Raw genomic sequence first — 25,064 nt, 5'->3', positions numbered from 1 at the left:
TGTGAAATATAATCCAAACAAAGAAATGGCCTTGATAACAATTGATGCTGAAAAGACATTTGACAAAGTGGACCTGGCATGGTTAGTTCATTTTCTGCAAACTATGGGATTTTAAGGACAGTTTATACACATTCTATCAATTTTGTATAAAAACCTGATTGCTAGAGTATATATCCCAGGATTTATTTCTACCTCTTTTCCACTTTCTAAAGGAACCAGACAGGGATTTCCGCTGTCACCAGTGTTGTTTAATTTGGCAATGGGGCCTCTATCCAGATTATTACATTCTACCTTGGAGACTTAAGGTATTTCTGTTTGGGCAGAACAACTTAAAGGAGTTGTAAAGGCAGATTTTTTATCTTAATGCATTCTATGCATTAGGATAAAAAAAGTTTTGTGTGTAGCAACCTCCCCAGCACCCCATAATTACTGTCCTGAGCCCCATCTCTGTCCAGTGATGTCCACGAATGTCTAAGCCATCCAGGAAACTCCTCCTGAATAGCTGAGATACAGCAGCAGTGCCATTGGCTCCCACGGCTATCAATCAACGTCAGTCAGACATCCCCATGCTTAGGTTCCCCCATAGGATGCTGCTGACCATGAGGGCACTTGATAGGAGGGAGGGACCAGGAGCAGCAAAGAGGGACCAGAAAAGAGGAGGATCCAGGCTTTTCTGTGCAAAACCAACTGCACAGAGGAGATAAGTAATATGTTTGTTATTTATTTTTTACAATCACTTTACAATCTGGTATTTTTGCAGATAGTATATTATAGATAGATATACAGGTATATTATGAACCAGAAAGGAACTAAAAGGAAAAGTGTCTCCTGTCATTTACCAGCTGGTTCAAACATTGTTAAGTGCTGGGTCACTAATAAGGGCATGTTAAGCCTGACAATATAGCCACAAAATATATTCATGAAATGGTTCCCATCTTAAAAAATGAATCCTGGCAACAATATTTAGGTCAAAGCAAATATTACATTGAGTTATATTCCAGAACTATTGACATAATGAAAGCATGGTCTGGTTTCACTGTGTTTTCAATTTTTCTCACCTTGTTAAAGATGAACCCTTGTTGATGTTCAGGATTTTCATTTCCTGGAGACTGAGAAGAATTAGGAGTGAAAACAATCAAGTCATTCTTTGCTTGGAGTGAGTTTGAACATACTCTATACTGAGTGTGTTGGGAATACATCCAACTACCCCCAGTATTGGAACAGATCTTATAGTTTTCCTTCAGATCATTTACTTCATCTCTGTATTTCTGCCATCTTAACACAGTGAAGGCAATTAAAGTAATTATAAAAATACTTGATATTATGCAGATGGCAACAACCAAATAAATATTTGTTGTAGAAAACTCATCATTGGTGCTCATTGACTCATAATTGTTAAATTTAATTTCCTCTCCAAATTCCACCAAGGAGATAATGATTTGGGTCACAGCAGTCATGATTGGTTCTCCATGGTCTTTTGCCACCACAGTTAGTCTGTATTCATCACGATCTGAATCTGTAAATGAACGTTTCAAACTAATATCGCCAGTTTGCTGAGATATGATAAATGGTGTTTTTCCTGACAGGTTTTTAAAATTATACGATATCAAAGCATTATATCCAGAATCTAAGTCCAATGCACTCACTTTAGTCACAAGGAAGCCAGGTTGTGCTAACTTTGGGGTTTTGACTGTCATATCAGTAAAAAATGGGCTAAATGTTGGAGAGTTGTCATTAATATCAGTAATAAAGATATTTAATGTAAGGTTAGAAGAGAGAGGAGGCAGACCAGAATCAGTTGCCTTTACGTGACATTGGAAATAAGTGACCTTTTCATGATCAAAAGAAATTAAAGCAATTACTTTTCCATTTTCTGGATTGATGGTGATGTAGGAGGATATAGGGACCCCATCAATGGTGATGTCAGTGATTGAATAAGTGATAAAGGAGTTATGTCCAATATCAGGGTCTGAGGCTGATGCTGTATAGACATGAGAGCCTGGTGGATTGTTTTCTTTAAAAAAGATTGTTTCAACAGGCTGTTGGAAATGGGGAGCATTATCATTTGCGTCACTTATTTCAACAATTATAGTTTTTGTTACAGAAAGAAATGGAGACCCTTCATCTCTTGCAGTAATTTTAATTTCATAAAAATCCTTCTTCTCTCTGTCCAGTGGCCCATTTACAGTAAGAGAAAAATCTCCCATAAAAGCTGGATTTATTTTGAAAGGCACAGGTTCAGAAATGGCGCAGTGAACTTTTCCATTCAATCCAGAATCTTTGTCTCGCACACTAATAATTGCAACGGTTGTCCCTTGTGGAGAGTCCTCAGAAACAGGAACTGATAAAGACGTCACAGTCACCTCTGGAGGATTGTCATTGGCATCAACCACTGTCACAAGAACTTTACAATGTCCAACCATTGGGTGTTCACCATTGTCAATAGCATCAACCTGAATTTCATACATTTTAACAGTTTCATAGTCCAATTTGCTTTTTATTCTGATTTCTCCAGTACTTTTGTCTAAATGAAATACTCTCCTCACTTCTTCCTTCACTTGCTTGCCAAATTCATATGTAAGCTCTCCATTTTTTCCCTGATCCAAATCAGAAGCATTTATTTTAAACACTAATGATCCCTCAAAAGCATTTTCATTAATCGTGCACTGGTAAAATGGCTGACTAAAAGCAGGGGCATTATCATTAGCATCTTCCACAGTGACAACAATTTGAGTTGTGCCAAGTTGTCTTGGCCTGCCATTATCATAGGCTGTAAGTGTCAGATTATGAACAGACTGCTTTTCTCTGTCTAGAGATTTCTTTAATACAAGCTCTAATGACCTGATTTGGTTCATGTATTTTTGAAAATCTAAGGCAAAATAATCACTTGCACTGAGTTCATAGCTTGTGATAGAATTTGTTCCAAGGTCAGGATCAACAGCTCCCTCTAACAGAAAACGAGATCCTGTGGGTCTCAACTCTGATATCATTAAATTAGTAACACTAGATGAAAAAGATGGACTGTTATCATTGACATCTTCTATTTCAATATCTACACGATACATCTGTACAGGCTTATCTACAATAACCTGCAGAGGAATAATACAGTAGGGTATATCTGGACACAGCAGCTCTCTGTCTATGGATTCTTTTACAAACAAAATTCCATTTTGCAGATTAACCTGGAAGTATTCTTTATCATCTACAGAGACAATATGTAACATTCTGGAATTAATCTCACCAATCTCCAGTCCTAAATCCTGAGCAATTCTTCCAACAAAGGTTCCGTGTGTAGATTCCTCTGGGATGATATAATGCAGCTGACTCAGAATAACATCCCAGGACATTTGAAGCAATAGAAAATTGACCAATATGCTCCTTGCATTGTTATCCTGTTTTTGACAGAACATTTCTTCAAACCTCCAAGGTTGATTTCAGTAATTCCAATTGCAAAAACAGCATCCACGAAGGCTGATAATCAACAACACAGGAAAACAATCTATCGTGGCCAAAATTTCCAAGCAAGTTCTTCAGCCGCAGCAATGAAAGAGATGAATATTTGTTTCAACCACATGCTATATATTGTTGTGGAGTGCCATCTAGTGTTGAAGCAAGATATTTCAACCAGTTTAAATGGTTCTGTGAGTATTAACCTTTGAGACTTTTACCTAATTCTTAACAAAAATATGTTTTAAATAAAGCTTATATAGTAGTTACCAAAAAGGATTTATTGTCTAGTAAATATATTATAATGAATGCCTAAAATAGAAAGTATGCACTTATGAATAAAGAACACATTATGACACATATTTGATGTTTTTTTTTTACTAAACTTGCCAAGCACTAAAGAGAAATATACAACAACTATGACATTCTGTTGATCAACTTGCAAGTAAACTGTTTAATAGACATTTACTGAACACAATACATCAGATCGTCAAGTTTTTCATCAAACATGTAAAATTCCAAGATTTGATCATGCTTATTTTTCAGGAGATAATAATAATTGACCTTTGCTAAAAAGGACAAGCTGCACCTGACATTATGTAGTGAAGATCAGATAGAAGAGTAAAAAACTTACTAGAAATTCAAGAATTTATGCAACATAGCCTTTTTCAGTATATACCTAGTAATGCATGCATATAGGCACCTAAGTAGGATGAAGCATCCTAGACCACCTTGTGTTTGTGTGGGATCCAACAATTCATCAGCCTTTCATCAGTAAACATGGTGCTGATTCAATTTCCAGCAGTACACCTGGCACTCCAAACAGCTAAATGATTTTGCCAAGTGGTATTTCTTTAAACAGCTGTAACACTCAAAAAAGCTTGTCGTTGTATGAAGAGGCTCAATGAGTGCACCTTTAGCAGGTTTTTACTGATATAAACTGACATATCATTATTCATTGGTACAAGAGTCACAGATTAAAGGAATATTTCAAACCTGACTGGTTGTAACATTTAACAGGCATACTAGTTTTAAATGATGCATTTTTTGATTCGTTTTTATATATTTTTTGCATCATAAGTTTTCTTTTTTTGGCAACTAATTTTCATTAAACATTTTCTATCCAATTTTAAAAAAACTGTTCCATTCAGCTCATTGATCTTGGGACAGCCATGTGGTTATGGGAATTCATGAAAAGTTGCTTTGGTAGAATTTTTAATTGATTTAATAACTTTATAATACAATTTTTTCCCTTTCAAACACTGTACATAAGCGTTTGCCACAACAATATTAGCTGTAGCAATCCAACATAACAGTTTAAAATTTGAAGACATGTTTCCTGATATTCTAACTTTATTCAGGGTGAAATTATCAATAGTATTTTAAATTAAACTAATACGTACACCCAACTTATTATGCAATTCCAAAGATATGTAGAATTAAAGTATCTTTAAAACAATTCAAGTTTATGTTAAATGAATTCAAAGTTCTTTATGAAATTGATATGATATAGCATGATAGTAAAGGCTGGCTTCAAGATTTAAAACTACTTCCACAAGATTATGAAATAATATATGCACTAATTTATTGAGTTAAATTTCCTCAACTGTAAATAGGTACCGTACCGTAAATAACACATAATACAAAAATAAAATGAATAATGCACAAACCAAAGAGATGATAAATATGATTTGATTGTTTACATTACAAGCATTCAGTTAACACTTTTTAAACAGGTTTTTGACTTGCTGGTAATCTTGTATTCTTTCCTGCGCCATGTAAAAAAGAAAAGTTATGCATACACCCATCAGAAAGTCTCAAAGATATTAACTGCAGAACAAAATTTTATAAAAAAGGGTGTGATGCATAAATACTTCATGCAGTATCATATTTGCATGGCTGTTTACAGACATACCTAAACAGCATGTAAACAATTAAAGGACATAATTTGCATACTTTTTTGCAAGAAATAAAAAACATTTAAAACTATTTCAGTTGTATTGCATTACAAAAGGTAGGGTTTGTATTGCTCATATGTGCAGTTAAAACTTTTCTCCTGTATGAACCAATGTTGGACCGGGTTTTCATTTGAATTAATTCCATAGTACAGGGATGTCAAATTCAATTTCATTGTGGGCCGATTCAGCATTATGGTTGCCCTCAAGGGGCCGGTTGAATCTGTAAGACTATGTATCTTCTTAGATACTTAGAAGCGTGCAGCGTACAGAGTGTAGCATTCACGAGTGTGCTACATACAGACTGCTGAATCAAGGGATGCGCTGTGTGCAGAGTGAAGGGCTGAGGAGTGTGTGACATATAGAGTGCTGGGTTTATGGGTGCAGAGTTCAGAAGTATGCAGTGTGCAGAGTTCAGGAGTCTGCGGTACACAGAGTCTCATCTGCTAGATGAGTATCTCTAGTATCTTCCGGCAGTGTAGGTGGCTCCGTGTCTCTCTCTCTTACTTGCAGTAAGTAAATTGGTCGACACTGTTGTGCCCCTCCATAAGTGTGTGCAGGATAGGCAGGGATTTGCAAGAGCTGGAATGGAGTTCCACCACATTCCAGCTGAAACCAAAGGCCTGGGTGCAAGGGCCACATGAAATGGCCTTGTGTTTGACACCTGTGCCATAGTACACTAATGTCACGTCTGAGACAAATATTTAGGGATGCTTAAGCCTGAAATATTGTTGACCAATAAGTTGGATAATACCTAAATAATTATTAACGGAAGTTACTGTAAATAAAGGGGAAAATCTGCCACCTAGTAGACAAAGTAAAGTAAGCTACACACAAGACACAAGCATTAGAGGACATTAGTTATGAGGAAAGGTTACGAGCACTGAACTTGTTTTCTCTGGAGAAGAGATGCCTGGGAGGGAATATGATTTCAATGTACAAATATCATACTGGTGACCCCACAATAGGGATAAAACTTTTCTGCATAAGGGAATAAGACACACGGCCATTAACTAAAATGAGAAGAAACGCGGTTTAACCTTAAACTGCATAGAGGGTTCTTTACTGTAAGAGTGGTTAGGATGTGGAATTCCCTTCCACAGGCAGTGGTTTCAGTGGAGAGCATTGATAATTTCAAAAAACTATTAGTTAAGCACCTGAACGACCACAACATATAGGGATATACAATGTAATACTGACATATACGCAAACACAAAAGGTTGGACTTGATGGACTTGTGTCTTTTTTCAACCTCGCCTACTATGTAACTATGGTAAAACTGTGTTAAAATTGCTGTCAATATATAATCTTTTTTCTGTTTTTTCTTCTTTCTTTTAAAATCAATGTATTTGGATAAGTAAATATTTTTAAATAACAAAGAAAGGGCTTTTTTGGTGCCTAAAGCACCCTATTATTTACTATCTACCGAAGGTGCATAAGAGTCTTACTTGTCCCCCTGGAATGTCCCATAGTCGGTGGGATAGACTCTATTACTTCCCGGGTGGGCAAGTACATTGACTTCTTTTTACAGCCCTTGGTGCGTATGACGCCTTCCTATGTGAAGGACACTCAGCAGGTCATCAACCTTCTTTCTAATTTTAAGCCCCGTGAGGGGACTTGGTTGGTGACTGCCGACGTTACCTCGTTACCTTTACGCTGTGATTCCCCACCAGTTGGGTTTGGATGCTGTGTCTTCCTATCTAGACAAAGCTTCTAATCTACCTCAAGAACAGATTGACTTTATTATGTTATTGTTGGAGTATGCAGCTACTCACAACTTTTTCTGGTTTGATGGCCAGTTCTTTCACCAGGATAGGGGTGTTGCTATGGGGGCTAAATATGCCCCCAGTTTGGCGAACCTATTCATGGCCAAATGGGAGGAGGATTTGGTTTATACCCAGTCAAGGCCTGAGGTGACCTTGTGGGCTCGCTACATAGACGACATCCTCCTCCTGTGGGATGGTAGCGAGACTGACCTCTCAGATTATATGCATTTCCTGAATACTAACAATAGGGGGATACATCTTAGTTATGAGGCTAGCCAGGAAAAAATTCACTTTTTGGATCTTACGGTTTCTGTCAGTGGAGATAGTTTTGTAACATCTACATATTTCAAACCCACTGACAGAAATTAGTTTATTCCAAATGATAGCTGTCACCATGCTTCCTGGTTTAGATCTGTGCCAAAGAGCCAATATTTGCGATTAAAGTGCAATTGCACTGAACACAGTGTTTTTGTGGCACAAGTCCAGGTTTTAATTCAGAGATTTGTAAATAAAGGATATGCTCTTGAGACCCTTAATAACAGCCTTGATCAGGTTAAATGAGTCAATAGAACTGATCTATTGAAAGAGAAACCTGGAGGTAGTGAGAACGACGCATTTCGCAAACTATCACCAATTTCTTTTGCCAACACTCCAGGAAAGGAAACCCTGGTATATCCTAAAAAATGATTGAGTTCTCAAGTCTATTCTACCTGATAGGCCCCAGGTGGTCTTTAGAGGTGCCCCCTTTCTGAAGGACAAATAGGCTCCTAATATTTTGAATCCCCCAATTAGAAGACCCAACTTCTTTTCCCATATTTCTAGGTATTGATAAATATAGGCCCCAGCGGAGGGGTAGCTGCTTGGTCAGGAGCATCTCTAGATTAGAGATGTCATGGGTGCACAGGATCAAATGCTACACCCCTTTTGGTTTGAATATAGATGTTGATGTTAATTCTTTTATTGACAACTCCTAGTGACGGTTTCTTTCTTTATCTATTTATTTAATAACATTATTGTTCTAATTATTTTTGACATGTTTTATTTTAATTTGTGAATTCGATCTGAGTCCTGGGTAGCTGTGGAGTATGTTTTAATTAATAGGAGATTGAATAATTTATCCAATTTCCCCTTGTTTCATTTTTATTTTTTATTTTTGTTTTTATTTTTATTTTTGATATATATTTTTTATTCACACAAGGAAATAAAATTTCTTTGTTGTTTTTATTTGTTAATAAAGAATATTTTTTATAATGTCCATCCAGACTTCCTACAGGGGCCTTGTCTACCTTTGGTGTTAGGTGGAGGTTAATGGTGTGATTTTGATCATAATGTTAGACTAAGTCCGGGTCAGCATAATATTTGCATTGAGCTTGCCCCGACTGTTGTGGTCAACATTGCTGACACATTATTGTGCGGTATCGCGTGATTCTATGTGTTGACAATCATAGGTCAATCACACTATTGTCTATATGCGGTTTATTTATACAATATATGTTTTAATAAACATTTTTATGTATACCAGTTAATATTGCCTGTGGTTGAAATCTCTTTGACCATTTATGCTTGTCAACTGCACAAAGAGGCTTAGTCATGACTTCTTTAAGTCCACTAATGACATTTGGGTATTTTTTGCCCTTATGATGTGGATACTTTGATATATACATTCGTTTTATTTCCACCAACCAAGATGACGCCTTGCGGCGCGGTCCTGGGACTCAGACCGAGGTTTGATTTTGTTTACTCATTATATAAGCAGTGCGTCAGGATGCCGCCCGACGTCCTATGGTGTGATGAAACGCATAGGGAGGAGCGACGCACTGACATCACCGCAATTTACGCTAGTCCCGGAAGCTATGGGCTGTTATTGAGAGACGGCCGGCTTGATTTTTTACACGCGATTTCAATCTACTTAAGTGTAAGTGTTCATTTGTCTTTCTAAAGTACACAATAAATGTGAAGGTTTTATACTATGCAAGCCTTTCTTGTTTCATGGGGATTAACAGCCATGCCTGATCTGTGTGAGGACCATTACCATAGAAGTTAAGGAGTTCAGTGTCTGCATAAAGATCCCGGGTTGGGTTATCAGCTATCTGCACTCTGTGGTCCCCGTAATAAGGGACCATAGTGATCTGAAGCCAAGGAGTCCAGTGTCTGCACAGAGATTCTGGGCTGAGGTATTAGCCATATGCGCTCTATGGGCCCCTGTAATAAGGGACCATAGTGATCTGGTAAGCGGCAGTGTTTGCTGTGGTGGAGGCATTTTCTATTACTTCATGTTTACTGTGGTGTTGTGTTTGGTGTCACCATTAATGAGTCAACCGGTTGCACAGACTTTTTATTTTATTTTATTTGTGATAATTTTTTGATTGTTTATGATCACTACATATGGACTCATTCTGAATAATTTTTCATTACGTTTATGGTTCAGCACTTTTTATTGTAATTAGACAGTTGGTTTATTGGCATTATATGTGCACTATTTTTTATGTATTTTATGTGCATTATATTTTTCTGGTCACTTTATCACATTATTGTGTTGTTATTTCACTGGCACATCTGTGCACATATATTGTGGCAGTTTATTTATAAGTTTTGTATTTTTTTTTATAAATTTTCTTTCACACATACAATATTCACTGTCAGTGCTTAATATAATGGTTAATTGCCTCATAGGTCAATCTATTTAGCGCAGCTTCCACCCTTTTTTAAATATTTAAATGTTGCTTTGGAAATGTGTAATAGCCTGCTGAAGATCCTTGTTTATATCTACCATATATACTCGATTATAAGCAGTCCCGAGTATAAGCCGAGGCACCTAATTTACCACAAAAAACTGGGAAAACTTATTGACTCGAGTATAAGCCGAGGGTGAAAAATGCAGCAGCTACTGTAAGTGGAATAGAGAGTCAACAATGCCCATCTGCAGCTGCATACCTCAGTGTCCATTGCATACTTCAATGTCCATTGCATGCCTCCCTGTGCTGATCTGCCTACCTCACTGTGTCCATTGCAGGCTCCCTGTGCCAATCTGCATCACCTACATGTGTCCATTGCAGCCTCCCTGTGCCAATCTGCATAGCCTCCCTGTGCTGATCTGCATCTGCATGCCTCCCTGTGTTAATTGCAGCCTCCCTGTGCCGATCTGCATAGATGATCTCCGTGTCATGCAGTCAGACGGTGGCCATTCCAGTGTGCAAAAGCCGCGCCTCCTCCTTGTCCTCGTCCGTGATAGGCGGAACACTCAATTTCCCAGCAGTCATCGTTCAGTGTTCCGCCTATCACGGATATCCTTTCATCCTCATCTGTGGGATGAGGACGAGAGGATGTCCGTGATAGGCGGAACACTGAACAATGACTCAGTGTTGGGAAACTGAGTGTTCCCCTATCACGGACGAGGAGTAGGCGCGGCTTTTGTACACTGGAATGGCCGCCGTCTGACTGCATGACACGCTGATCAGGTAGGCAGATGGCAGTGACTCGAGTATAAGCCGAGGGGGGCACTTTCAGCACAAAAAAATGTGCTGAAAAACTCGGCTTATATATATAGTAGTTGTATATATGGCTGTATATATGGTAGTTAAGATAGCCATACACTCATAGAATAATGTGTGAATAAGACACACACTACTATTACAGTGATTTTCTTGTATTTTAATGTCGGAATGCCAACATGTTGTCTTATAAGAAAACGGGTACTTCTACAAAGATTTTATTTGCTCATTGCATGTACTGTACTGGATAAAGATTAAAAAAAAAAAAAAAAACAAGCAGGCGAGTCAGGTCTTCCTTTTTTTCTAATTTTGGAATTAAATTTTTTTCAACTGAAAACTGATGTTTGAGGTTCGGGTGGATGCTGGTGGCTTAACCACTTTCCGACCTCCCTATAGCAGTTTTACTGCTACAGGGTGGCCGTGCTATGCAGGATCATGTATATATATGTGATCCTGCACTTCTGGGTATTGGGGCGCCGGCACTCGTTGATTGTTCGGTACACAGGCAGAATGGTGATCTGCCTATGTAAACAAGTCAGATTGCTGTTCTGTCAGTAAGGAGGGTCCTGTGTTCCAACAAAGGAAAGTAAAAGCATCTCCCACACTACAGTAACACACCAGCTAGGCATACAGTTAACCCCTTTCCAGCCAGTGTTATTAGTACAGTGACAGTGCACATTTTTAGCACCGATCATCTTAATAATATCACTGGTCCCCAAAAAAGTGTCAAAAGTGTCAATTAGTGTCCAATTTGACTGCCACAATATTGCAGTCCTGCTATAAGTCGCTGATCACCGCCTTTACTAGCAAAAAAAAATCCATAAATATATCCCATAGTTTGTAGACGCTTTTGCACAAACCAATCAATATATGCTTATTGGGATATGTTTTACCAAAAATATGAAGCAGAATACATATTGGTATAAATTGATGAAGAAATTCGATTTTTTTATATTTTTTTATGTTTTATCGCAAAAATTTTAAAAATCTTAAATATTATATAGTATAAATATTATAATAATATTTAATATTAAATATTAAAATTTAAAAAATAAATTTAAAAAATATATTTTTTTAAAATTGTCCTTTGTTTTTTGTTTACGGTGCAAAAAAATAAAAACCACAGAGATGATTAATTACCACCAAAAGAATGCTCTATTTGTGGGAAAAAAACAACATACATTTTATTTGGGTACAGCATTGCATAACCGCACAATCGTCAGTTAAAATAAATCAGTGCTGTATAGCAAAAAATGGCCTGGTAAGGGAGGGGAGTAAATCTTCCGGAGCCAAAGTGGTTTATTCAGATATCAAGTTTTACAACTTTTAAAGAAATGGTCAGCAGCCGTTATGAACCTGACAATCTTATCCTTTTGCCAAGACATTACACTCTTGCTGTCTGGTTTTTATTGTTTTGTTTTGTTTTAAAAAAATGAATAACAAAGAAGAGAGATGCTAACTGTGAGCAACAAGTATAACTGCACAAGATATCTTGCCACTAGGGATGAGCCGAACACCCCCCTGTTCGGTTCGCACCAGAACATGCGAACAGGAAAAAAGTTCGCTCGAACACGCGAACACCGTTAAAGTCTATGGGACACGAACATGAATAATCAAAAGTGCTAATTTTAAAGGCTAATATGCAAGTTATTGTCATAAAAAGTGTTTGGGGACCTGGGTCCTGCCCCAGGGGACATGGATCAATGCAAAAAAAAGTTTTAAAAACTGCCGTTTTTTCAGGAGCAGTGAATTTAATAATGCTTAAAGTCAAACAATAAAAGTGTAATATCCCTTTAAATTTCGTACCTGGGGGGTGTCTATAGTATGCCTGTAAAGGGGCGCATGTTTCCTGTGTTTAGAACAGTCTGACAGCAAAATGACATTTTGAAGGAAAAAACTCATTTAAAACTACCCGCGGCTATTGCATTGCCGACAATACACATAGAAGTTCATTGATAAAAACGGCATGGGAATTCCCCAAAGGGGAACCCCGAACCAAAATTAAAAAAAAAAAAAATGACGTGGGAGTCCCCCTAAATTCCATACCAGGTCCTTCAGGTCTGGTATGGAAATTAAGGGGAACCCCGGCCAAAATTTTAAAAAAAAAATGACGTGGAGTTCCCCCTAAATTCCATACCAGACCCTTCAGGTCTGGTATGGATTTTAAGGGGAACCCCGCGCCAAAAAAAAAAAAAAAAACGGCGTGGGGTCCCCCCAAAAATCCATACCAGACCCTTATCCGAGCACGCAACCTAGCAGGCCGCAGGAAAAGAGGGGGGGACGAGAGTGCGGCCCCCCCCTCCTGAACCGTACCAGGCCACATGCCCTCAACATTGGGAGGGTGCTTTGGGGTAGCCCCCCAAAACACCTTGTCCCCATGTTGATGAGGACAAGGGCCTCATCCCCACAACCCTGGCCGGTGGTTGTGGGGGTCTGCGGGCGGGGGGCTTATCGGAATCTGGAAGCCCCCTTTAACAAGGGGACCCCCAGATCCCGCCCCCCCCCTGTGTGAAATGGTAAGGGGGTACAAAAGTACCCCTACCGTTTCACTAAAAAACTGTCAAAAATGTTAAAAATGACAAGAGACAGTTTTTGACAATTCCTTTATTTAAATACTTTTTCTTTCTTCTATCTTCCTTCATCTTCTGGTTCTTCTGGTTCTTCTGGCTCTTCGGGTTCTTCCTCCGGCGTTCTCGTCCAGCATCTCCTCCGCGGCGTCTTCTATCTTCTTCTCCTCGGGCCGCTCCGCACCCATGGCATGGGGGGGAGGCTCCCGCTCTTCTCTTCATCTTCTTCATCTTCTTCTCTTCTTCTTTTCTTCTCTTCTTCTCTTCTTCTCTTCTTCATTTTCTTCTCCGGGCCGCTCCGCAATCCATGCTGGCATGGAGGGAGGCTCCCGCTGTGTGATGGCGCTCCTCGTCTGACAGTTCTTAAATAACGGGGGGCGGGGCCACCCGGTGACCCCGCCCCCCTCTGACGCACGGGACATGACGGGACTTCCCTGTGATGTCACGGGGAATGCCACAGGGAAGTCCTGTCATGTCCCGTGCGTCAGAGGGGGCGGGGTCACCGGGTGGCCCCGCCCCCCGTTATTTAAGAACTGTCAGACGAGGAGCGCCGTCACACAGCGGGAGCCTCCCTCCATGCCAGCATGGGTGCGGAGCGGCCCGGAGAAGAAAATGAAGAAGAGAAGAAGAGAAGAAAAGAAGAAGAGAAGAAGATGAAGAAGATGAAGAGAAGAGCGGGAGCCTCCCCCCCATGCCATGGGTGCGGAGCGGCCCGAGGAGAAGAAGATAGAAGACGCCGGAAGAGATGCTGGACGAGAACGCCGGAGGAAGAACCCGAAGAGCCAGAAGAACCAGAAGAACCAGAAGATGAAGGAAGATAGAAGAAAGAAGAAGTATTTAAATAAAGGAATTGTCAAAAACTGTCTCTTGTCATTTTTAACATTTTTGACAGTTTTTTAGTGAAATGGTAGGGGTACTTTTGTACCCCCTTACCATTTCACACGGGGGGGGCGGGATCTGGGGGTCCCCTTGTTAAAGGGGGCTTCCAGATTCCGATAAGCCCCCTGCCCGCAGACCCCCACAACCACCGGCCAGGGTTGTGGGGATGAGGCCCTTGTCCTCATCAACATAGGGACAAGGTGTTTTGGGGGGCTACCCCAAAGCACCCTCCCAATGTTGAGGGCATGTGGCCTGGTATGGTTCAGGAGGGGGGGGGCCGCACTCTCGTCCCCCCCTCTTTTCCTGCGGCCTGCCAGGTTGCGTGCTCGGATAAGGGTCTGGTATGGATTTTTGGGGGGACCCCACGCCGTTTTTTTTCTTTTTTTTGGCGCGGGCTTCCCCTTAAAATCCATACCAGACCTGAAGGGTCTGGTATGGAATTTAGGGGGAACCCCACGTCATTTTTTTTTTTTAATTTTGGCCGGGGTTCCCCTTAATATCCATACCAGACTTGAAGGGCCTGGTATGGAATTTAGGGGGACTCCCACGTCATTTTTTTTTTTTATTTTGGTTCGGGGTTCCCCTTTGGGGAATTCCCATGCCGTTTTTATCAATGAACTTCTATGTGTATTGTTGGCAATGCAATAGCCGCGGGTAGTTTTAAATGAGTTTTTTCCTTCAAAATGTCATTTTGCTGTCAGACTGTTCTAAACACAGGAAACATGCGCCCCTTTACAGGCATACTATAGACACCCCCCAGGTACGAAATTTAAAGGGATATTACACTTTTATTGTTTGACTTTAAGCATTATTAAAATCACTGCTCCTGAAAAAATGGCCGTTTTTAAAAATTTTTTTTGCATTGATCCATGTCCCCTGGGGCAGGACCTGGGTCCCCAAACACTTTTTATGACAATAACTTGCATATTAGCCTTTAAAATTAGCACTTTTGATTTCTCCCATAGACTTTTAAAGGGTGTTCCGCGGCATTCGAATTTGCCGCGAACACCCCAAATTGTTCGCTGTTCGGTGAACTTGCGAACAGCCAATGTTCGAGTCGAACATGAGTTCGACTCGAACTCGAAGCTCATCCCTACTTGCCACCGAAGTTGATAAGAGTAATCAATAATTTTTGCTTAGCCTGTAAACACTTTTAGGTTCAAGTATTATGATGTCAGATGGATAATATAATATCTCCTAGGTTCCCTTTCACTTAGGATAAGCTGGAAACAAATTTATTGGGGACCCTCAAATGACTTCCATATTTCAAGTCCATGACAATTTGATTTACTCTGTCAGGTTGCCTGAGTCCAGGTGACAGAGCACCCCGTTGGGGTCAGGAGTGCACCGCAAGGTAGTGGACCCTACGGCTGACTGCTGCGGATGGAGCTCTAGGTGATTCAGGAGAGCAGGTATTCTGGAGCACCAACAAGAATTACACTGGGAGCTAGAGAATGAGATTTCCTAGGGTGCAGAATCTAAGAATCTAAGAGTCTGCGGGTGTTCACCAGAGGTCCCTACGATATTGATCAGCAGGGCTGGCTTGCAGTGCACAGGTTAATATAGTGAATATAGTGAAGAGACCAAGGATTCCCCTATGGCGGGATTTTAAAGGCACTACCATAAAAATCAGTAGGGTATAGGTAAAATATATACTTTTATTACATAACCAAGAAAAAAGATAACAAAATATATACAAATCAATACAGACAATATGTACAAAAAGATACATTTAGAGCAAAGTTCGTGTGGTTGTGGATACAAATTGCAATAATGGAAAAAGGACCATATATCAAGGTTGGTAAGTCTCACTGAACCGACGCGTTTCAGAGAATCCTTCATCAGGGTTCACCGAGTGAGAGTTAACATCTGGGGGATTACAAAGTCAAAGGAATAAGTAACATCACATACAGATCTAGTGACAGCCCCCCCACAATAAAGATGAATCTGCATAAAAACCACACTTACTTCCAAAGTACAAATGCTACATAAGTATCCATAGCATAAAAACAACTTCACAAGAGTCTCCCAGGCCGTGTGCACTTGAAGATTAACTAATGAGTATCTCTCCTTGGTAGTATTGTGGATAATTGGTGTATCAGGGGAAGAAGAATACCCCAAGTCAGAATACTCTGACATGGCCTGGGTCTCTGGGACGGACAGAGGGTAGGTACGACCTCTGGGCAGAGTTGCTCTGGGAACAAGGTCAATAGCACAGTCAAAGGACCTGTGAGGAGGAAGCACCTCAGCTGATTTATTGCAGAACACATCCCGGAAATCGCTGTATGCAGAAGGAAGATCAGAAGATACAGATGTGGTAGCAACCAAAAATCTCTCCTTGGGAGCCACCTTGAGAAGACAGGATGAGAAACATGAGGGATCCCAAGCCAGGATCTGCCCTGAAGCCCAGTCCACATGTGGAGAGTGGAGCTGTAGCCAAGGAATGCCCAATGCAATGGGGTTGAGGCCTTGGGTAGAATAAGGAAGGATATCCACTCCTGGCGGAATATCCCTACAGACATCATAATAGGGTGAGTCTGGAAGCGGATAGAGTCCCCTGGGAGAACAATTCCATCAATTGCCGAGACTACCAGTTGCGTAGTGAGGGACGAAAGGGTAAGCTTTATGGAAGAAGCAGTTCTCCAGTTCATAAAATTGCTAGCAGCCCCGAAATCCAGGTATGCAAAGATCGATTGAGGGGAAGCACCTACATGAAGGAACACCAGAAGAAGAAGACGAGAAGGTGATGTTTCTGGGTCCAATACTCCAGCTTCCAGATGTATTAGACCCAAGTGTTTACTGGACAAAGCGAGCAGGAGTCACAAAAATTACCCTTGCCCCCACAATAGAGACACAAGCCCAGAGTTCTACATCTAGCACGTTCTTCGGGGGTTAACCTGGTCCAACCCAGCTGCATGGATTCCTCAGCAGGCAGAAGATGCTCGATGGGATGAAGGGAGGGGAGCTCAGACTAGCTAGGGCCCAGGGAGTGTTGACATCTTTTTTCTAGGGACCTCTCCTGAAAACGAATATCGATCTGGTTACACAAGGAAATTACATTGTCCAGACCGGCGGGGATGGCTCTTCCCGCTAATTCATTTTTCACTCGGTCAGAGAGGCCATGTAAAAAGGTTGCAACTAGGGCCTCATTGTTCCAGCTCAATTCAGCTGTGAGCATATTGTCCCACTGAAGAAGATTCTTGACGAAAACATAAAAGAGCCCTGGCCACTGAAGAAACCCAAACCGGTTCCTCAAAGATGTTTCGAAAGAGCTTTAAGAAGTCGGACAGGCTGGAAACCACAGGATTATTCATCTCCCACAGGGGAGCAGCCCAGGCTAAAGCTTTACTGGAGAGGAGGGAAATAACGTACCTTTGCCCGATCAGACGGGAAGTTTTAAGGCTGGAGTTGAAAATGAATGGTGCATTGGCTGAGAAACCCCCTGCAGGCCTTGGAGTCCCCAGAGAAACGGGATGGAGCTGGCAGTTGTAGTGAATGTGTGGCTGTGACTGTGACTGGAATGGGTACAGCTATCGATTATAATTGAGGTTGCAGACTCAGGGTTCCCAAGGAGGCCTGAAGCTGCTCAAAATGGGAAGCCAGATCTGGGAGGAATCTCATCACCTGAGTCTGATTTGATTCCTGGGTCTCAAGTCTGCAGACTAAGCCCTGCAATGGATCATCAGCGGGTAGTGGCACGTCAGCCGAGTCCATGGCTAATCAAACTGACAGGTCACCTGTGTCCAGGTCACCACAAGGTCTTGGATCCTACAGCTGCCTGCTGTGGATGGAGCTCTAGGTGATTCAGGAGAGCAGGTATTCTGGAGCACCAACATGGATCACACTGGGAGGTAGAGCATGAGATTTCCCAGGGCACGGAATCTAAGAGCCAGCAGGTGTTCACCAGAGGCCCCTAGTGGTGGGGATGGATTTAGCTGCAGCCTGGCTCCAGGTCGTGACCCCCAGGGCCTTCCAGCTCACACTCACGATAGAGTACAGGAAGGTAGAGAGGAAGCAGCAGACTGCGACAACAAAGGGTAGTCAGGAGATAGCCAAAGGTCGGGGCAACAAGCAGGTAAGGATAGTCAAGGAACATGCCAAGGTTGGGATATGAAGCCGACAAGGACAATCAAGAGCAAGCCAAGATGGGTAACTAGAATCTGACGTAGAACACTCAGCAAGGAGCACATGGAAGCCAAACACACAATATTGATTAGCAGGGCTGGCTTGCAGTGCACAGGTTAATGCGGATCCATGACATACCCTTTTCAATTTTCACAGCCAGTAGAGTAACATACAGGCACATTCTTGATAGTGTATGGTTTGTACTATTATACCACTTATACTTGCAAACATCTTTAAGTCATTACATATAGCTCACAAATAAGGATAGAAATATACTGTATATTGTACAGTAAGATGTACTGTACCTGTACAAAATTTAAAAGATGGTCTGCTTCCTTGGTCCTAAGTCATTATCTCAATTATCCAAATAAACTTTATATTGCATTTATCATTTATTTTTTTAATAATACCTGCATTGTTCATTGCTGTTAATTTAAAATAAAGGGTGGGACTTTATATGAAACTCATGGTAACAAAATTAATAGAATGGTGGATAGTAAAATATTTAATAATACATAGATACATGTTTATATACATTACATTTCATATGCATAGAAATGCACACTTCTATAGTGCCAATTTCTAAAACAGTAATATCTGGTAGTAACATATTTATAAACATTAATCACATAATAAGAGTAAGGAATCCACCAACATTCATGATTGGATATACACATATTGAAAGATAGCATCTGCACGGTCTATGGTCTTTCTGATCCCTGTCGCAATAAAAATTGTATGGGCGTGTAATTGAAGTACACGACATCTGGTAGCTTGACGCGTTTCGTGGCTTTAATCCGCTCTTCAGGAGCAGACATGTGATGTATCTGCAATGGGAGAGTAAATTAACTAAGTAAACTAGCTTGTATCAATATAGGGGAAGAGAGATAGAAAACACCCCCCCTATTTTAAACAAGATCACTTACAGGTGTATGTGCACTTATTGGTGCGATGTCAGGGACCGTGAGCCACCCGAGGGCATCAGTATCGGGAGCTGAGGGGCATGTTCAGTGGCGGCACCCATCACAGACAATACCCCAGGCGGATCCAGGCACACCGAGCACTCTGGTATAAAGATGGTAAGCATCAGTGATGAGTGAGTCAATCAAGCCACGTGAATCATGAATGTTGGTGGATTCCTTAATCTTATCATGTGATTAATGTTTATAAATGTTACTACCAGATATTACTGTTTTAGCCCCAATACTGGTTCATTTGATTGACTCACTCATCACTGATGCTTCCCATATTTACACCAGGAGTGCTCGGTGTGCCCAGATCCGCCTGGGGTGTTGTCTGTGATGGGCGCCATTGCTGAACACGCCCCCTTAGCTCCCAATACTGATGCCCTCGGGTGGCTCACGGTCCCTGACATTGTGCCATTAAGTGCACATATACCTGTAAGTGATCTTGTTTAAAAGAGAGCATTACATACCCATTAGGTTATGTGCTCATATATACCATTTTTATTGTGACAGGGATCAGAAAGACCATAGACCGTGCAGATGCTATCTTTCAATATGTCCAATCATGAATGTTGGTGAATTCCTTAATCTTATCATGTAATTAATGTTTATAAATATGTTACTACCAAATATTACTGTTTTAGAAATTGGCACTAAGAAAATGTGCATTTCTATGTATATGAAATTTAATGTATGTAAACATGTATCTATGTATTATTAACCACTTCAGACCCGGAAGGATTAAACCCCCTTCCTGACCAGAGTACTTTTTGTGATACGGCACTGCATCGCTTTAACTGACAATTGCACGGTCGTGCAATGTTGCACCCAAACAAAATGTATGTCCTTTTTTTTCCGACAAATAGAGCTTTCTTCTGGTGGTATTTGATCACCTCTGCGGTTTTTATTTTTTGCGCTATAAACAGAAAAAGAGCGACAATTTTGAAAAAAGTAATATTTTTTACTTTTTGCTATAATAAATACCCCCCAAAAATATATTAAAAAAAACAAAATTCTTTCTCAGTTTAGGCCAATATCTATTCTTCTACATATTTTTGGTAAAAAAATTGCAATAAGTGTATTTTGATTGGTTTGCGCAAAAGTTATAGCGTCTAAAAAATAAGGGATGGATTTATGGCATTTTTATTATAATTTTTTTATTAGTAATGGTGGCGATCTGCAATTTTTATTGTGCCTGCGGCATTATAGCGGACACATCGGACACTTTTGACACTATTTTGGGACCATTGTCATTTATACAGCGATCAGTGCTATAAAAATTCACTGACTACTGTGTAAATGATACTGGCAGGGAAGGGGTTAAACACTAGGGGGCGATCAAGGGGTTAAGTGTGTCCTAGGGAGTGATTCTAACTGTGGGGGGGTGAGCTAGCACTGACATGACAGCAATAAATGCTCCCGATGACAGGGAGCAGTAGATCTCTGTCATGTCACTAGGTAGAACATGGAAATGCCTTGTTTACACTGAGTCCCTGGGGCACGCGGGCATGGTCATGGAGTACGCGGCGGGCGCAAGTAAACTCCACCGGCAGCGTGCGTGTGCCCACAATGCCACAATTTAAAGGGGACGTACCTGTACGCCCATTTGCCCAGCCATGCCATTGTGCCGACATACATTGTCATGCGCTGGTCGGCATGTGGTTAAATATTTTACTATCCACCATTCTATTCATTTTGTTACCATGAGCTTTATATAAAGTCCCACCCTTTTTGTTACATCTTTGCTGCTTTTCCTGCTGCATTTTTGCTCCCTTTCCTCATAATGATAGGGATGGAGGCACATGACCATACCCGGCTATGGCTTCATTCAAAGTCCCAATTCCCCAATTCCTCCCTTTTTATGGCTGTTAATTTAACAACCTAAAGCTAAAAATAATGTTCTTTAGCAATATATATTCCACATTATTATTTATGCTAGCAAGCTTAGTGTGTGCTGTAAGTTGTCTCCAGCATTGCTCCTGTTTCTTTTTGCTGGAGGCTGCCATGTTACTGAAGCCCAGACCCCAGAACAGCAGTAAATCTTTCAGCTGTAAACATATCAGCCTCTACATTTTTGTCACAGTGCCTAAAAATAGAGAGCAACCAAGCATGTGCAGAGCAGGGTAAGGCAGTGTATTACTAGATTTTAAACAGTATAGGCATTTACTTTTAATATTTTACATACCTATACCTGCAAAAGTGGCCATGAAGTAATCTAGTGGGACCTAATTTTCTGACTAAAGTTCCACTTTGATCTTCAATGCTAATCCTTCTTGTTGTAGTACTTTTAATCTTCATATTTTTTTCTTTTTGATCATAGACATTTTGTTATTTTTTACAAAAACAAAACAGAACAAAAAACACAAAAAACGGGAAAATGGTAGTAAAGGTACATTGAAGAATAGTAGTATACATTTCTGCTTCTAACCTCTCATGAGCATACACATATAAAATAACAGTAGCTTAGCAATAACGTATATTCTAATTAAGGATAAAATTGCATAGATCATTAATGGCTTGTAGTTCCAAAGGTAAGAAAAAAAAAAGGTGGTGGGGAGAGAGCCACTGATGTGGCATAAGACAAAAATGAAAGTAGGCAAAGCCTACGCCAGACCATCCCTCTGTGCACTTCTGCAGTACCTGCTTCAAATAATACTTTTAATCCTTAGCATTATGGCAAAAAGAAAAGCTGAACCAAAGAACCATAAACAATATGAATTTACTTATATAGGATTAACACTGAAAAATCTGTAATGACACTAGGGCTAATGAAGCTAGCCCCAAGGTCAGTATGCAGGGATCAATTTTCATAATTTTTGATTGTGCTTCCATCTTCAGGAAATGAAGACACTCTCCAAAAATACCAGGTTTATTAATTCTTGCATGGTACACATCTAGGTTAATCTTACCTTAATTGAAGAATTTATAATGGCTCCTTGTGGGTATGAAGGTTCTTCTTTGCTTGGAGTTTGAAGGTTATTTGGAGTGAATACAATTAAGTCATTCTTAGCTTGAACTGAATTTAAACTCTGAACCCTATATTGAGTGTGTTGAGAATACATCCAACTTCCTCCAGTGTTGGAACAGACTTTGTAACTCTCTTTCAAATCATTGACCTCATCCCTGTATTTTTGCCATCTTAAAACAGTGAAAACAATTAAGGTTATGAGGAATATACTTGAAATGATACAGATAGCTATTACTAAATAAACATTTGTATCAGAGAATTCATCATTGCTGTTTTTGAATTCAAAATTTTCCAACTTTAATTCCTCTCCCGGGTCCACAAAGGAGATTATAATTTGAGTAACAGCTGTCATGATTGGTTCTCCATTGTCTTGAGCCACAACTAATAATCTGTATTCTTCATGATCAGAATCAGTTAATGGACGTTTCAAATTGATTTCTCCGGTGTGGTAAGAAATGGCAAAAAGTGTTTTCCCTAAAGGATCATTAAAATGATAAGATATTAATGCATTGTATCCAGAATCAAGATCCACAGCTTTCACTTTTCCTACTAGATATCCAGGTTTTGTTGACTTGGGAGTTTTAACTGTTTTTGCAGAATAAAGTGGGGTGAATGTTGGTGCGTTGTCATTAATATCTTCAATGAATATATTTATAGTGAGATTTGAGCTCAGAGATGATAAACCAGCATCGGTGGCTTTAATATGACACTGGAAGTAGGTAACTTGCTCATGATCAAACGACACTAAAGCAAAGACTTTTCCATTTTCTGGATTGATGGAGATGTAGGAAGAGATGGGAATCCCATGAATGGTACTGTCACCAATAGAGTATGTGATGAAAGAATTCTGTCCGATATCTGGGTCAGAGGCTGATGCTGTGTAGACATGAGAACCTGGTGGGTTGTTTTCCTTGATTAAGATTGTATCAACAGGCTGCTGGAATTGGGGTGCATTGTCATTCACATCGCTTAAATTAATTTTTAGAGTTTGTGAAACTGACAGAGATGGAAGCCCTTCATCTTTTGCAATGATTAAAACTTCATAATGAGACTGCTTTTCACGATCTAATTGCCCACTCACAGTAAGGGAAAAATCCCCCATGAATGCAGAATTTATTTTGAAAGGTGTATGTTCTAATAAGTAGCAACTGACTTTGCCATTTGATCCTGAATCTTTATCATGTACACTGATTATTGCAACTGTTGTTCCTTGTGGTGAATCTTCTGGCACAGGAACTGATAATGATGTCACCATCATCTCAGGGGGATTGTCATTGACATCAATGACAGTTACTAAAACTTTGCAATGTCCAATCATTGGGTGTTCTCCATTGTCAGTAGCATCAATCTGAATTTCATAAATACTTGTAGTTTCAAAGTCCACATTTCCTTTTACTGTGATTTCCCCTGTGTGTTTATCAAGGCTAAAAATATTTCTTATATCTTCTTTGACCATTTTGCTAAATTCATATAATATTTCAGAATTTTTGGCTAAATCCAAGTCTATGGCATTTAACTTGAACACAAATGTTCCTTTAAGAGCATTTTCAGTCACACTGCACTGGTAAAATGGCTGAGTAAAAGATGGAGCATTATCATTGACATCTTCTACTGTAATCATAATTTTGGTTGTACCACTTAATCTTGGCTTGCCTCCATCATAAGCAGTTAGTGTCAAGTTGTGAACTGACTGCTTTTCCCTGTCCAGAGATTTCTTTAGCACAAGTTCTAAAGATCTGATTTGGTTCATGTATTTCTGAAAATCTAACATGAAATATTCACTGGCACTGAGCTCATAATTGGTGATAGAATTTGTTCCTAAATCTGGATCAACAGCTCCCTCTACTGGGAAACGAGATCCTGCAGGTCTGAGTTCTGAAATCATTAGATGATTCACAGAAGAGAAGAAAGATGGACTATTGTCATTTATATCTTCTATTTCCACATCTACACGATACATCTGCACCGGCTTGTCTATAATAACCTGCAAAGGAATGATACAGAATGGTGTATTTTGACAGAGCAGCTCTCTGTCTATTGTCTCTTTAACAAACAAGATTCCATTCTGCAGATTCACTTGGAAATACTCCTTCTCATCTCTAGAGACAACACGCAGCATTCTAAAGTTAATCTCACCTAAATCCAGTCCAAGATCCTGAGCAATTCTTCCAACAAAGGTGCCGTGTTTGGATTCCTCCGTGATGATATAATGCAGCTGACAGAAGACTACATCCCACGACATTTGTAGCAACAGAAAATTCACCAGATTGTTCCATGGTCGATAATCTTGTTTTAGGCTGAACATTTTTGGTATAATATGATGATAAAGGTGATAAATGGTTCAGTACATGTTGCATTCAAATTCCAGGAAAATCCTCGGCACGGAATAGAAAAGTGATCCTGGACAACATCCTTACACTAAGAAGCTCTGCCATCAACAATGAATATTTTCCTTTTACACCTTACAATAAGTAGGTTTGGAGTGTCATCTAGTGTCTGATTTTTATATTGCAAACAATATTACTTTAATGTAAGTAAAACTATCTAAACAAATTGCTTTCTTCTTTCTTTAATTGTATTTATTTTTAACACATATGTAGAATTGTATTTATATTATTATTTAAATAACTTAACTTTCAGTATATTTTAAATGTTATTAGTGCTGTAAAGTATGCTTCTAATGTTTAAGTTTTTTAAATTACTGTTTTTCATTAACTATATTCTACTTAAAAAATATATAAATAGTATAGCAAGAAAAAAAAGAAAACATATTATAGCTTTACTGTAATTTTACCTTATAGTTATTTAGAAAAACAAATAAGAATCAACTAATTTAAGTTTGCTTCAAAATACCTGTTTGTATTATTGTTTCCCACTAAACTGAATGTTGCATGCTTACAG

The 25,064-nt window shown here is 39.8% G+C and overlaps 1 protein-coding gene across 12 annotated transcripts in view; it reads right to left on the bottom strand.

Annotated features, from left to right (window-relative positions):
* Positions 1–25,064, bottom strand: part of LOC141132482 (protocadherin alpha-C2-like) — a 441,772-nt gene that overhangs the window by 266,521 nt on the left and 150,187 nt on the right. Inside the window, exon 1 of one of the 12 annotated variants that reach the window (XM_073620895.1) lies at positions 22,105–24,624. The exons of 9 other annotated variants lie outside the window; for them this stretch is intronic. In XM_073620895.1, coding sequence (XP_073476996.1) covers positions 22,105–24,468 — 2,364 coding nt within the window. In that variant the 5' untranslated portion in view covers positions 24,469–24,624. Of the gene's footprint in view, positions 1–1,058; positions 3,543–22,104; positions 24,625–25,064 lie in introns of those variants that run through there. 2 more of the 12 variants (XM_073620887.1, XM_073620893.1) reach the window with 2 other exon arrangements.

Source organism: Aquarana catesbeiana, linkage group LG03 (assembly GCF_042186555.1).
Source record: "Aquarana catesbeiana isolate 2022-GZ linkage group LG03, ASM4218655v1, whole genome shotgun sequence".
Classification (NCBI taxonomy): Eukaryota; Metazoa; Chordata; class Amphibia; order Anura; family Ranidae; genus Aquarana; species Aquarana catesbeiana.
The sequence above is the reverse complement of the archived record's forward strand: the minus strand, read 5'-3'. Positions and strand labels throughout refer to the sequence as shown.